General features: G+C 34.8%; 1 protein-coding gene and 2 non-coding genes across 3 annotated transcripts; all 3 read right to left on the bottom strand.

The window, feature by feature from the left end:
• Positions 1 to 2,419: 2,419 nt before the first annotated feature.
• Positions 2,420 to 4,143, bottom strand: LOC108837953 (NAC domain-containing protein 100). The gene is made up of 3 exons (XM_056988186.1): positions 3,606 to 4,143; positions 3,177 to 3,454; positions 2,420 to 3,090 (listed from the first exon to the last, which is right to left on the bottom strand). The coding sequence occupies exons 1-3, from the start codon at positions 3,790 to 3,792 to the stop codon at positions 2,581 to 2,583; spliced, it is 975 nt and encodes a 324-aa protein (XP_056844166.1). The 5' UTR covers positions 3,793 to 4,143; the 3' UTR covers positions 2,420 to 2,580.
• Positions 4,144 to 13,841: 9,698 nt separating this feature from the next.
• Positions 13,842 to 13,919, bottom strand: LOC130497344 (small nucleolar RNA snoR124). The gene has a single exon (XR_008936340.1). It is a non-coding gene; the product is annotated as a small nucleolar RNA snoR124 (small nucleolar RNA).
• Positions 13,920 to 14,020: 101 nt separating this feature from the next.
• Positions 14,021 to 14,105, bottom strand: LOC130497297 (small nucleolar RNA R44/J54/Z268 family). The gene has a single exon (XR_008936297.1). It is a non-coding gene; the product is annotated as a small nucleolar RNA R44/J54/Z268 family (small nucleolar RNA).
• Positions 14,106 to 14,379: the final 274 nt, after the last annotated feature.

Raw genomic sequence — 14,379 nt, 5'->3', positions numbered from 1 at the left:
CTATCAGTGTTTCCAAACAATATATTTTAAACATTATGTTGGACCTAACATTTATTTTGTAAGTTTTTAAATTAAATACACCTTTATACTTTATAGTTAAACATACATTAAATCACTTTATGTTCTTTTCTTTATACTACTATCCATGTTTCCAAACAATATACTTATTTCTTTATACTACTATCAATGTTTCCAAACAATATATTTATTTCTTTATACTACTATCAGTGTTTCCAAACAATATATTTTTATACTACTATCAATGTTTCCAAATAATACAATAATTAATCTTAGTTATTTTATATCTATCATTTTCTCTTTAAAATTTTGTAGAAACATCATAATTTTAAAGTTCACTATCATAAATTGCAAAATAGTGAACTTTAAAATTTCGATTATAAGATTACAAATTATGAAGCTATTACAATTTAAATCCAATTAGATTACATATCGGTCATCCATCAGTTCAATTGGTTAGTCTCGGATTTTAGTGATTTTTTAATATGAATATTTTAAAAACATAAATTGAATTGTCAGATCTCCGGATTAACCGGTATAATCACAATCGGGTTGAATTTAAAAATACTGATTTAAATGCAAAAATATTTTAAATACACACTCTTTAAAATTTACCAAAATATTTGTTAAATTATTAGTGAAATTTTTCATCGTAAAATATTCCGCGCTTCAAAAGCGCGGGTCAAAATCTAGTTACTATTACAATGAATGTTAATTTCAAATTTAAAAGTTTTGGTGCTTAAGTTAAGAGGGCAGATCAAGACATATATATAAAAATATGAGCCATTATTATGACACATAGACTTTTTTGGCTTCAAGTCATGAAATTCATAACACTCATTTTCTGTTATCGGTTTTGATATCGTAGGCTTGTAGCTAGAAATATATATATATATATATATATTCACAACTGTTAGGGTTTAGACCGCATCAATTCAGTCCGGGAATCAATTTGAAAATCAATCCTAGAAATCCTTATTGCTCGATCCCTCTTTGAAAATTTTGGAAAGTATTAAATGCAAGAAAATAAAATATAGGCAATAACATTAAAAATTATATTTGACTATAAACTTAACCGGATTTGAGTTTTATATTTGACCAAATAAACTCATGTTACCATTAATTTTGATTTCAAAATTAAAAGTTTTCTGTTACCATTAATGTTGATTTCAATTATCATAAATATGACCATATTAAAAATTTATTTGACTATAAATTAACCGGATTTGAGTGTTATATAGTGACTAAATAAATTTCTATTATCATTAATGTTAATTTCAAAATTAAAAGTTTTGGTGCTTAAGTTAATGAATTTCATTTTAAATTCAGTATGGACCTCTTTTTGAATACATCAATATAATCGTTTATATATGAAAAACAAAATCAAGACCAGCCTGTTTAAACCAATAACGAACAGAAACCGTCTCAAGAAGTTGTTATAGCATCAGTTTATGCTTGAGATGAAATGAATGAGACCAAAGGTTGAAGTTTATAAAAAAAATAGTGATTTTTTATCGATTTTACGTTGCATATGATTAATATAGGAAATGTACTTAACTACAAAGACGGTTGTCAACAAATGAAACAAACTGAGATTCTAGTCAACGGAATTAAATTCAATTTCATACAGTGACGATCAAGAATATGAATATATGTTTCGGTTTCGCAGTGAAATTTCATTCCCAAATTCGGCCAATATTAATGAATACATATATAACCGGAATTAGTGTCATATTTAGCTTCATATTTACTAATTTGAAATATTCATACGGCAACCAAGCCTTGTCATGCAACTATTGTGCTGTTGACAATACCTTTAAGATCTTTGAAAATTATTTTATGGCAATCAATACCATAATTTCCATATTTCCTGATTTATTTCATTGATAGATGGATATTGACGTTGCAAATGATCTCGAGTATACATTGAATTATCATTGATTATTTGATACATAAAATAACATTCTTTCTGGTTTTTTATGTAATATGATATAAAACAAGTTAACATAAAATGATCCAAAAGTAACACAACAAAAGCAACACTCGGTTTTGATATCATCTTCACCAAGATCACATAATAAAACCGATTTTGATATAGTGTGATATCGAATATACATGTAAACAACATTTGAATATACTAAGAATGATATAATATATGTCAACCGGTTTAAAATGATATAAAACATGTTACCAAATAGCCAGTTACTTCCTTCATCTACATTGAGAGTGCATGTTACCAAAACATACTATTAAAACACTATGATAGACTACAATTATTAAATAATGGCAAGTAATGTAATAAGTCCAATAAAGAGGAGGTTTTTAGTTAAAGGGAGTGAAAATGATTATGGTGTTGTCACATAAGAAATTACATTCTTGTTAATAACACATAGACATAAAATTAGTCTCTAAAAATGATCTTATTTTAATATTAAGGGGATGTAAACCTTTTTAATAATCTATACAGACTTTAACACACCAAACTATAAGGTGAAAAAGTTTTCTTACTTTCTTTCATGACAGACGACAGTAAATCAGTGGACATGAGACTCTTAGCTATCTTCAGTAATTCCAGAAAGGTTCAAGATCAACCAGTCCAGTGGAGAAAGATGGGTCTTCTTGAGCATTGAGTCGTCTCTTACCATATTCAAAATCCGACGAAGTATCATTCATGTCAGTAGAAACTGCGGTTTCTTGTGAGACACTCATCGCTTTGAGACTCTGCCTTGTGTTATTATCAATCATAGCCTGTAGAGCCGAACGCTCTTGAGCGAGCATCGAGCTTTGGTAGAGTGGAAGCCTGTGGAAAATGTCGGCTTGGGTCGAGTTGAAAACAGGACTGCTAAAGCAGTTGAATGTGTTTCCTTGGAGTTGATCAGTTTGGTTGGAGAAGCAGGGCACGTAAACCGGTTCTGTTTTGGTTTTATCATTGTAACTCGAATCATCGGTTAAATGGGACAAAGGAGAAGGATTAAAACCGGTTCCGAGTGAACCAATCCGGATTAGACTTGAAATAGGGATATTCTTCCCTCCAGCAGTCTTCTGGAACACTCTGCATATCACCCATTCATTCTGAAAACTCCAACAAAAGTTATTAAACCAAAGAAACAGAGAACAAAACAGAGCAGAAACAGAGCTTTTATATTGAAAAAAAAAACCTTTGCGGTTTTAGGTAAATTATGGGCAGAGAGTTTGCCTTCAAGCCTATACTCATGCATCACCCAATTGGTTTTCTGACCTTTAGGAGCTCTTCCTCTGTAGAATACAAGTGTTTTCTTCATCCCAACAAGGGTTTTACCCCGGTAAATCTCCTTATCCTTCCCTGTCGCCTTCCAATAACCGGCTTCAGTAGCCCGGTTAGTCCTCAAACCGGTTGGATACTTTTTGTCCCTCACACAGAAGAAGTACCATTCTTTCTCACCCATTTTTGCCATCCCTGTAAAAATATTGGTTAGAAACCCTAAAAACATAGATATATCATCAATCAACCCCCACCATTAGGTTTCAAGAAGATAAAGAAAAGACCAGTTTTGATCTAGACAATGAATGTTAAGAACTTGAGATCATGATGATCTTTGGAAACATACAAGGTAACTCCCATGGCTCAGACTTATTGAAGTCAACTTCACCAATAGCCTTAGCTGAGAAGCTGATGTCAAGAACCTTCTTGTGGAGGTATTGAGTTATGAGTTCTTCATCTGTTGGATGAAATCTGAACCCTGGAGGAAGATCCATCTGCTCTTCTTCCTTCTGAAACCCACAAAAGGTCTCCATCTTTTCTCCCTCCCCGGCCCAAGAAACCTTAAACGCTAAAAACTGAGTGGATAACCAACATGGTTTATTTATTTGATCTTGAACGGTGTTGTTTTGAGAGATGGATTCAGAGAATACTATCTGAATATATTTATAGGAGAAAGAAGAACAGGGAAGTTGGGGAGAAAGGTTAATTAGGAAGATGAAGTGAAAAACATAAAGGAAAGAGGCTAAATCAAACAAACTATAAAGGATTGGAGAAAAACAAAATTGTAATATTTTATTTTCTTAATTATAAGAAACGAAATTTTTTTATAGAGTTTGTAAAAGGTAAAAAATATATCTCCCCCATAGTTGTGTGCGAGTGTGAGAGGAGAAAGATACGTAATGTGTAACGCAACTTGAGTAGGTTGTTTTAGCACTTGCCACTTTTAAAGAAAAATAAAAAACTTTCTATATGTTTAATATCTTTAAAAATTAATTAAGTTTGATGATATATTACTTGACTTAATAAAAAATAAGAAACTAGTTTTGGATCGTTATAGGAGCTAAAAAAAATAAAAAGATATTTGCAAAACTAACAAGAGAACAGATAATTACGATTCTTTGAATCTAACGCATTTACCATAGTTACCATAATTGTAATGAAGAATACAATGAATGATCTATATCCTCTTATTACGTCAGTTCAGTAATACAATGAATAAAGACAATGTTTTCGAGAATAAGTTGCAAAGAAATAACTCTGTAGTATATGGACATATAGTATTGACTATTTATGGTGGAAAGAATGAAAATTTCTTTTAACATTCATATATACTAATGATGTCTTGCATATTTGCATTGTTTTAACCATTCATTCATAAGCATTTTCATCATATAGATTAGGATTTAGACATGTTTAGGTTGCATTTGGCATACATATGTCTCTATCAGGTATTGGAACACCACATGGAGTTTTTGGAGACATTTGGAAGCAATGTGATAAAAAAGGAGGTGAAAGATGAGCACGGATGGAGGTCTTAGAGAAATCTTCTGTTGCTAAGATTTTGTGGAGACACAGGAAATTGAGTTAGCTTTCTAATGGAAGTGGTTTCAAGTCATTTGGAGATGTAATGAAGGAGTTATGATCAATTTACTAGAGGCATATCCATCCTGGTCGAGAACCGCAGAGTGACCTTCCGGAGCGACCCCCCAAGGTCGCTCCCAACCAGAGCGACCAACCAGAGCGACCCACCTAAGTAGCTCGCGTTTTCATCGCCCGGAGACACAAAAATGGAGGCTGGAGCGACCTCTCAGAGCGACCCCCCAAGGTCGCTCCAGCCCCTTTTGCTACACGATTTTATGATTTTTCAAGGACCTTTTTGCAATTTCTTATGCACGTTTTTACTCTGAAAAACCTAATGTTTAAGGAGGTTGTAGCCACCTTTTGGCAGATTATCTTTTATCTATTGAATACACAAAACTCTCTCAAGAAAAGTTCTCTTTTGGCTTTGATTGTTTCTTGTGTTCTTGTGATTTTTTTCTAATTCTCTATATGATTCATCTGAAATCCATCATGGGTTTAAGAGGAATCATGGAGATTAGTGAGTAATCACCTTTTGGATTCATGGGTTAGGGTGATTAAGGGTGATTAGGCTAGTTCTAGGATGTTTTAGGTGTAGATCATGCTTGTTCCTTGCATAGTAGAGTGATCTTAATGCATCATTTGAGTAGGCCACTCAAAGGGTGATCTCTAGGCATTTCCCACCCAAAAGGTGTTTGATGAAATGCCTGAGTCAACTCTCCTAGGCTCTTAGTGTACTTTGCCAAAGAGATTTGTTGTTAAAGATGCTAAGATAGCTAATAGACTTGTTAATAATGATTGCTTGCATGTTATTCAACCAAAGACATTTGATGTTTGAGACATGTTAGCAAATGAGCATTCATCTAGACATAGAGCTTGCTTAGAATTGTGTCTAGGCTTAAGGTTAATAGTTTGATTGATTCATTTGTCATCCTTAGTTCGAAACCTGATCACCCAAGGTCTGAAATCCCTATACCCATGAGTTCTCCTTTCCAATAGCTTAAAAGTATCATTTTTATTGCTTTGCATTAGCTTTAATCTTTAGTTTAAAAACCATCCAATTCACTGGTTGCACTTAGATTAGGCAAATACTTGCATTCTCTCTGCATTTGAATCCCTCAGATTTGGTTCGACAACTTACTACCACTATACTATCATTTGACTTAGGAGCCTCAAAACTCCTAACATCAAATTGGCGCCGTTGCCGGGGATCGAGCAACTTTGTTGGCAACCCAAACCAGGAGATACCTCCTACTGTCAATGAGGTTGACGGTTTGGAAGGGCAAGAAGAATTGTGTTTCATCAACAGTAATGGTAGCTGGTACAAGAAGGAACCAAACTTTCAGTACAACAACTACCAACAGAAGCCCTATTCAAACAACCAGCAGAATGGTTATCAGCCTAGAAACAACCAGCAGAGCAACTATCAGCCTCAGCAAAACTCTTCTCCTAGCTCTTCTGCTCCTCAAGAGAGCAGCACTGATGCCTTGCTGAAACAGATCTTGGAATCTCAGACTAGAAGTGAGAAGCATGTTGGCTATGAGCTGAAGAATCTCCACTCCAAGATCGATGGAAGCTACAATGAGCTCAACAACAAATTCTCCAATCTTGCTTCTTCTGTCAAGAATTTGGAGAATCAGTTTGCTTCCATGAGCTCCCACCAGAACCGCCAGCAAGGATCTCTACCTGGAAAGACAGATCAAAACCCCAAGGAAGCAAAAGCTGTCACACTTAGGAGTGGTAAGCAGTTGACTCCTGTAACCCTCACCAAGGATGCTGAGAAACAAGGTGAGGAGGTGGCCATCAACCTGGATGATGAAGTGGTCATTGTTGATGAGAAGACATATGCTGAGATCTTGGAGAAGATTGTGAAAGCCAAGGGTAAAGGAAAGGTTGGAGAAGAGAAGAAAACAACAAAAGATGGTGAATCTGCTGCTCCAGCAAGTGAGAGCTCTCCTGTCCCTCCTCCCTATGAACCCAAGCTTCCATTCCCTGGTAGATTCAAGAAGCAGCTGCTACAGAAGTACAAGGCTTTGTTTGAGAAGCAGATGAGTGAAGCTCAGGTTACAATGCCCATCATTGATGCTTTCATGCTGATTCCTCAATACAGCAAACTCCTGAAAGATGTTGTAGCTGCTAAGAAGAAGGAGATGGAGGGCATGATGGTTCTGAGTCATGAGTGCAATGCCATCATTCAGAGGCTTGATGCTCCAGAGAAGTTAGAGGATCCAGGATGCTTCACACTACCTTGTGCTCTTGGACCTATGGTGTTTGAGAAGTGTCTCTGCGATTTAGGAGCTAGTGTCAGCTTGATGCCTTTGTCTGTGGCAAAGAAGCTTGGATTCACTCAATACAAGAAGTGTAGGCTCTCTCTGGAGTTGGCTGATCGATCAGTGAAGTACCCTGTGGGCATCCTAGAGAACCTCCCTGTGAAGATTGGAAGGTATGAGATACCTACAGATTTTGTGGTGCTTGAAATGGGTGAGGAGGCTCAAGACCCATTGATTCTTGGAAGGCCATTCTTAGCTACAGCAGGAGCTATTGTGAATGTGAAGGAAGGGAAGATTGACCTCCATTTGGGCAAGGAGAACATCCTCCACTTTGACATCAAGGAGAAGATGAGGAACCCCACTGTATTTGGACAAGCCTTCACCATAGAAGAGATGAATCCTCCTCCTGCTGATGATCACTTTGATGAGCTACCACCTGAGGAAGATGGGGTGTCAACTCCACTCTCTGCACCTAGTACAGCCTGATCCAAAGGAGGCAAAGTCAAGCTAGAGACTTAAAACAAGCTCACTTGGGAGGAAGTCCCATGAGTATCCTTGTATATATTGCATTAGTATTTGCATTATCATTTTATTGCATAAAACAATGGGAGAGTGAAGTTGTGTGCAGGGATTGAGCAGAAAGTCGGACACCAGAGCGATCTCATCGCAGCGACACCTCTAGGTCGCTCCACCTGGGAGCGACATGTCCAGAGCGAGATGCCGAGGTCGCTCGCGTCACACGCGAGTGGAAACACAGAAACTGACCGTGGAGCGAGGTCTCCGCAGCGACGTCACGAGGTCGCTCCAGCTGGGAGCGACCTGCCGCAGCGACCCTTCCACATCGCTCCCGTCTCAGGTAACTGGAAACCTCCCTTCTCCCAGTTTTTCTTTACATTTTAGAATTCCATTGGGTACCTCACTCACACAGAGACTGTGTGATTTAAGTGTGGGGGAGGTACCAAGTATTTGATCATGTTTGTTTTCATGATTTTGAGTCTCATGCATTGCATATTACATCCTTATTTGCATAAAAAAATAAAAATTTTAAAAACACAAAAAGAATCATTTAGTTGCATCATTTGCATTTTTAGGATTGAGTCTAGAAGCATATAGGTTGCATTCATGCATTAGGGGGATTTCAACCTTGTAAAGAGCTCATGCTAAATACTGAATTTGTTGACCTTTGTAATCATGACAAGTAGCTTGAGCACCCTTTAGAAAGCTTGTAAACTTCGCGCCTTGAATGCTCATCTTGAAACTCATTTGACTGTTGATACTCTCTCTTTGAAGTAAGCTCATGTTTTAATGTCTCTTGCATATGGTCCCTTGTGTACTAAGTCATGGATATACACACTTGAGTTGTCCCATCTGTTTTACCAATATTTTTGACAAACTCAAGTGGTACTCCACTCCCAAAACCCATACCTCCTTTTTAAACCATCATTATTTGTTGAGTGAGGCCTCTTTGGAAAGCTTTGCATGTGCATAATGTTGAGAGTATTGGGAACGACAATGCTTAGTCTCCATTCTTGCTAGATTAGTCACTCTATTGTCTAGCTATAGGAAGGGGGTGAGTGTTGTGATTGTGATTTGGGAATATGAAAGGTTTGACTCTTTGTGCTTAAATGATTAGTCTTTATGGGATAAGTGGAGAAGTATCTAGCTCTTATTGTGAAAAGTCTTGGCCCCCAAATATAAAAAAAAATATAAAAAAAATATTAAAAAAAAAAAGAAAAAAAAAAGAGAATAAAAAGGGGGCTAGCAAAGTTGTTAGGAGCTGAGATTTGTTTTAAAATTGTGAAAATCCCTTATTGATTTCAAAAAGAAAGAGTCTGATGTGAAGAATGTTCTTGGGATCTTTTGGTGAGAGATGTGAGTTGGGTTTGACATTGAGGAATAATTGAATATCTTGTGTGTTTGGGAAAGGGTAAAACAATGGAGATTGAGCATTGTATGCATGAGTTGATCCCTTTCTTAGATATATTATGTGTAATGTCAAAGCTACTTTGTTTTGAGAGTAAACCACCTTAAAAGATCATTTTGAACCTCTGATTTCACTTGCATTAAGGCTTTTGTCTTACCAAAACAAATGACTTGGACCAGTTGACCATGTGTGAGATGTCTATTGAGTTGCTTCATAAATGTTAGAGAGATGTGGATTTGTGGTTTGTGGATGCATGATTAATGAGTGTAGAGATCAAAGGAGCTGGGATAGGCTTAGAGAAGTTAGAGATGGATAAAATCTTTGCTCTTGCTATTTGGTATGATTATGCAAGGTTGTTAGGTTGAGAACTAAGAAGAGTTTCTTTTGGTTATGAGTCCCCACCTTCAAACCTCTTCTCCTTGGTTCTTGAAAGTTTACTTGTGGACAAGTAAAGGACTAGTGTGGGGGAGTTGATGTCTTGCATATTTGCATTGTTTTAACCATTCATTCATAAGCATTTTCATCATATAGATTAGGATTTAGACATGTTTAGGTTGCATTTGGCATACATATGTCTCTATCAGGTATTGGAACACCACATGGAGTTCTTGGAGACATTTGGAAGCAATGTGATAAAAAAGGAGGTGAAAGATGAGCACGGATGGAGGTCTTAGAGAAATCTTCTGTTGCTAAGATTTTGTGGAGACACAGGAAATTGAGTTAGCTTTCTAATGGAAGTGGTTTCAAGTCATTTGGAGATGTAATGAAGGAGTTATGATCAATTTACTAGAGGCATATCCATCCTGGTCGAGAACCGCAGAGTGACCTTCCGGAGCGACCCCCCAAGGTCGCTCCCAACCAGAGCGACCAACCAGAGCGACCCACCTAAGTAGCTCGCGTTTTCATCGCCCGGAGACACAAAAATGGAGGCTGGAGCGACCTCTCAGAGCGACCCCCCAAGGTCGCTCCAGCCCCTTTTGCTACACGATTTTATGATTTTTCAAGGACCTTTTTGCAATTTCTTATGCACGTTTTTACTCTGAAAAACCTAATGTTTAAGGAGGTTGTAGCCACCTTTTGGCAGATTATCTTTTATCTATTGAATACACAAAACTCTCTCAAGAAAAGTTCTCTTTTGGCTTTGATTGTTCTTGTGTTCTTGTGATTTTTTTCTAATTCTCTATATGATTCATCTGAAATCCATCATGGGTTTAAGAGGAATCATGGAGATTAGTGAGTAATCACCTTTTGGATTCATGGGTTAGGGTGATTAAGGGTGATTAGGCTAGTTCTAGGATGTTTTAGGTGTAGATCATGCTTGTTCCTTGCATAGTAGAGTGATCTTAATGCATTATTTGAGTAGGCCACTCAAAGGGTGATCTCTAGGCATTTCCCACCCAAAAGGTGTTTGATGAAATGCCTGAGTCAACTCTCCTAGGCTCTTAGTGTACTTTGCCAAAGAGATTTGTTGTTAAAGATGCTAAGATAGCTAATAGACTTGTTAATAATGATTGCTTGCATGTTATTCAACCAAAGACATTTGATGTTTGAGACATGTTAGCAAATGAGCATTCATCTAGACATAGAGCTTGCTTAGAATTGTGTCTAGGCTTAAGGTTAATAGTTTGATTGATTCATTTGTCATCCTTAGTTCGAAACCTGATCACCCAAGGTCTGAAATCCCTATACCCATGAGTTCTCCTTTCCAATAGCTTAAAAGTATCATTTTTATTGCTTTGCATTAGCTTTAATCTTTAGTTTAAAAACCATCCAATTCACTGGTTGCACTTAGATTAGGCAAATACTTGCATTCTCTCTGCATTTGAATCCCTCAGATTTGGTTCGACAACTTACTACCACTATACTATCATTTGACTTAGGAGCCTCAAAACTCCTAACATCAACTAATAAACTATAGCAGAATACAGACACTATAACTATTATTTGAACATTTGAAAATAAATAAATTACCTTGTATGACTTCTCTTATCATTAATTTGTATATTTTATATATCAAGTAACAATAGTCCAGCTATTACAAGAAAGTAAAAATAGTCCAACCACTTTTGAGATGAAATAGTTTACTTTAATTAAAGAAATAGATGCATGCTAGCAATTAAAATAATAAATGGTTGATGTTTCATTAGTTTTATTTAATGTGCATATAGTAATATTTAACACACAAAATGGTAATAATATCTAATTTTTATAGTTTTAATTTTTGGAATTCTCTTTCAAAGAAGAATCAACCAGGCATGATTGACAATTGACAAAATGATGTTTGATTTGATGTCTCTGCTGATACCCTTATTATTGGTTCTTTAGTCTTGTTACCTTATTGGTCAAAATTTGCAATCTTTTATTACAAATAGAAGAACCACTTAGAAAAGGTCAAAGGAGTTTACGTATAAGAGTATCTTCATCTCTATTAAATAGAGTAAATAAAGTAGAAAATTGAGTGGTGAACTAAAAATAAAAGTATTACTCTATAAATGGAGTAATGCTTTTATTTTTTGCTCACTACTCCATTTCTCACTTCATTTACTTTATAAATAAAATAAATTATAGAGTAGGAATTGAGATGTCCTAATATTCTTTTTAAAAAGTTATTTTGTATACTGTTTTGAAGAGCGAAGTGCGTTCGGGGTGTATTAATAACACACTTTGATTTAGGAATATGTGTTGGATTGGACACTTGAAGTGGATGTTCGCCTAGAATCGCATTATTTATTTTGTTTTTAATCGTGTGTTATATATGGTGGGAAACATCTGGAGTTATCCTACTCAACTTCAGTTTGATATATGTTTTTTCTTTAAACAGATATATAATTTTGAAAAAAAAAACTGCCAATAACAAGCTTACGATACATCTCATTTTTGTTAAACACAAATATCAGGATGAATGGTTCGAAATCTTATATTGTTGCAATTTATTTTTATTGAACACACGTTTTATTTGTATGGATTCAAATATGAATACGCATATAAAACTTTGCTTTTGATCTTAAATCGAGATTAAAAAATTATTATATCATTTTAATTCAAACCATCTGATTATCCATGCATTTAAGTTATGTACTTGCATAAACAGAATATGCATCAGTTAAAAAAAAATACGTATGGTCTCTGGTATTGTATTTGCTTTAAGTCTTTCATATCTATTCTATTAAAACAGAAACATTACAACTTCTTTTAGGTGGATTTTAAAGTTGGACCTTATGTAATTAATGTTATATTAATCTACTTATTATTAGACATGCCTTTTTATAAATAATTAATATCAACCATTACCATAGTTTTTCACTTCTTACCTTATTATTATATTCACTACGCATGTTTCTTTATATTGCATATATTTTACTATAAGCTAGATACATCCGCTAGCATATTATACTATAAGATAGATTATTAATAATACATCTACTAACATATAATACTATACGACAGATTACTAATAATACAATATATTATCTGTATTCATTAACTTGCATCTATCAATATTAGCAATACTATGAAGACGACTAACTCTATACTTTGAACCTATAAACCATGACATACTAATTTATAACAAAAATGATATTACTGTTACAAATTAATTTTTATAAAAATTATTTATAGCAGCAATTTGTTATATAAGATAAATTTATTTTTTTCCTGTTCAGAAAAAAAGAAACCTATGAATATATACCATTAAGTTAGCCAAAAATCTTCCGAATAAATAGTAAATCTCACCAACCCAAAAAAATGAATTAAAAATATAACAAAAGATATTATGTTTGAAATTTAGCTCACTGGATCGGGTATAAATCTGTTCATTTCAGGTATGAGTTCTTTGAGTTCTCAACATTTGGATCTAAGTAGGTATTTGATTTTTTTTGTCCGGGTCGATTTTTTTTGGTTCCGGATCATTCTGACTTTTTTATATTATAAATCTTAAATAATATACAACATGTATATAAAGTATGTGAATCAAAAGATAAACCCGCGCACTAGTTTAATTTAATTAGTAGACAATTGCATCTGTTGGGACACTTTTTAGGCTATGATAAAAAAAACCAGAGAAATGAACCATGATATAGGCACATATAATATTGAATGTGGGCTGATATAGGCGCATTCTCGTTGAAATACAAATCTGTATATGCACGTGACTCAACAGAATTGGATCAAACGCCTAGTTGAAAACCTGGTAGGTAATGCACTAATGTTTCCACCGTTTAAGTAATTACTGGATTTGTAGCCAGGTTTGTTCGGATCAACTTTGTTAACAAAATAGGTTCGCAACTCGAGCATTATTTTTGGCACGATGATTGATTGGACTCATCTTGGTCTGTTAATCAATGTTTGCGGTATCAAGGCTTATTATTCGCGTAATACAGTTATCGGGCCTGTACCCTATCAAATATTGGGCTACAAATAACGGGCTTCGATCGAATTAAGATTCAGTAACTCTTTCCACTCAAAGGGCCGTAAGCATAGTCAAGAGCTTGTTTCATCTTTTTTGTTCAAATTTTAATTGTCTGATGTGTTATTATGGTTGTTTTTTTTCTTATATATAATGCTCCTAAATATGATGTTTCACAAAGTACCACTTTCTATAGGGGGAAGAGGGTAAACTATGAAGTTTCAGCTGCACCATTGCTACTATAGGCGGAATCACCAAAAACATAATGGAATTTTCATAACATTTTGAATATTAGCAGAAAAATAAAATCATACTTTTGTTCTTGAAATCTGGATATTGGATTAAGACCAATATCAATCAACTATCAAAAGCAGGGCATCAATTTTATGGATAATTCAAAGGCTTTACCTCAGCATCAAGATTGTAATCACATATGCTGTTACACATCAGATCTGATGATTTATTTGAATTCCATCATTGGTAAAAGCCTTCTTAACAATTTCAAATCAAATCAAAACAGCTCTAAGTATTGTTGATACCAAAAAGAGATTTTTGAAAACTGCAAAGTAAAGAGGGTGATTGTTTATGCATCAGAGAGATTCCCATTATAGACTATAGTCAACACAGATAATTTCTGATGTCCCTGTCTGTTTAATCGTCACTTGCAAACAACAAAATCCCAATTCACAAAAAATAAAAGAATCAAGAACATAAAAATTTGTTTTGTAAAAGAGATTTGGTATAAGGTAGCAATCACAAAGATGTATGAGAACTTTCAAGAACCATAGTATTCTAAACATGTAAGCAAGAAGCTGAACAAGAATATGAAACCGAAAAGAAAAAAATATACGATTGTGTTGATGAAATAAAATTTAGGACTTTCACCGTTTTATAATCAGAGACAGACACTGGAAGTTAGGGTTTTGGAGGGGGGACTGAGATA

Source organism: Raphanus sativus, chromosome 6 (assembly GCF_000801105.2).
Source record: "Raphanus sativus cultivar WK10039 chromosome 6, ASM80110v3, whole genome shotgun sequence".
NCBI lineage: Eukaryota > Viridiplantae > Streptophyta > Magnoliopsida > Brassicales > Brassicaceae > Raphanus > Raphanus sativus.
The sequence above is the reverse complement of the archived record's forward strand: the minus strand, read 5'-3'. Positions and strand labels throughout refer to the sequence as shown.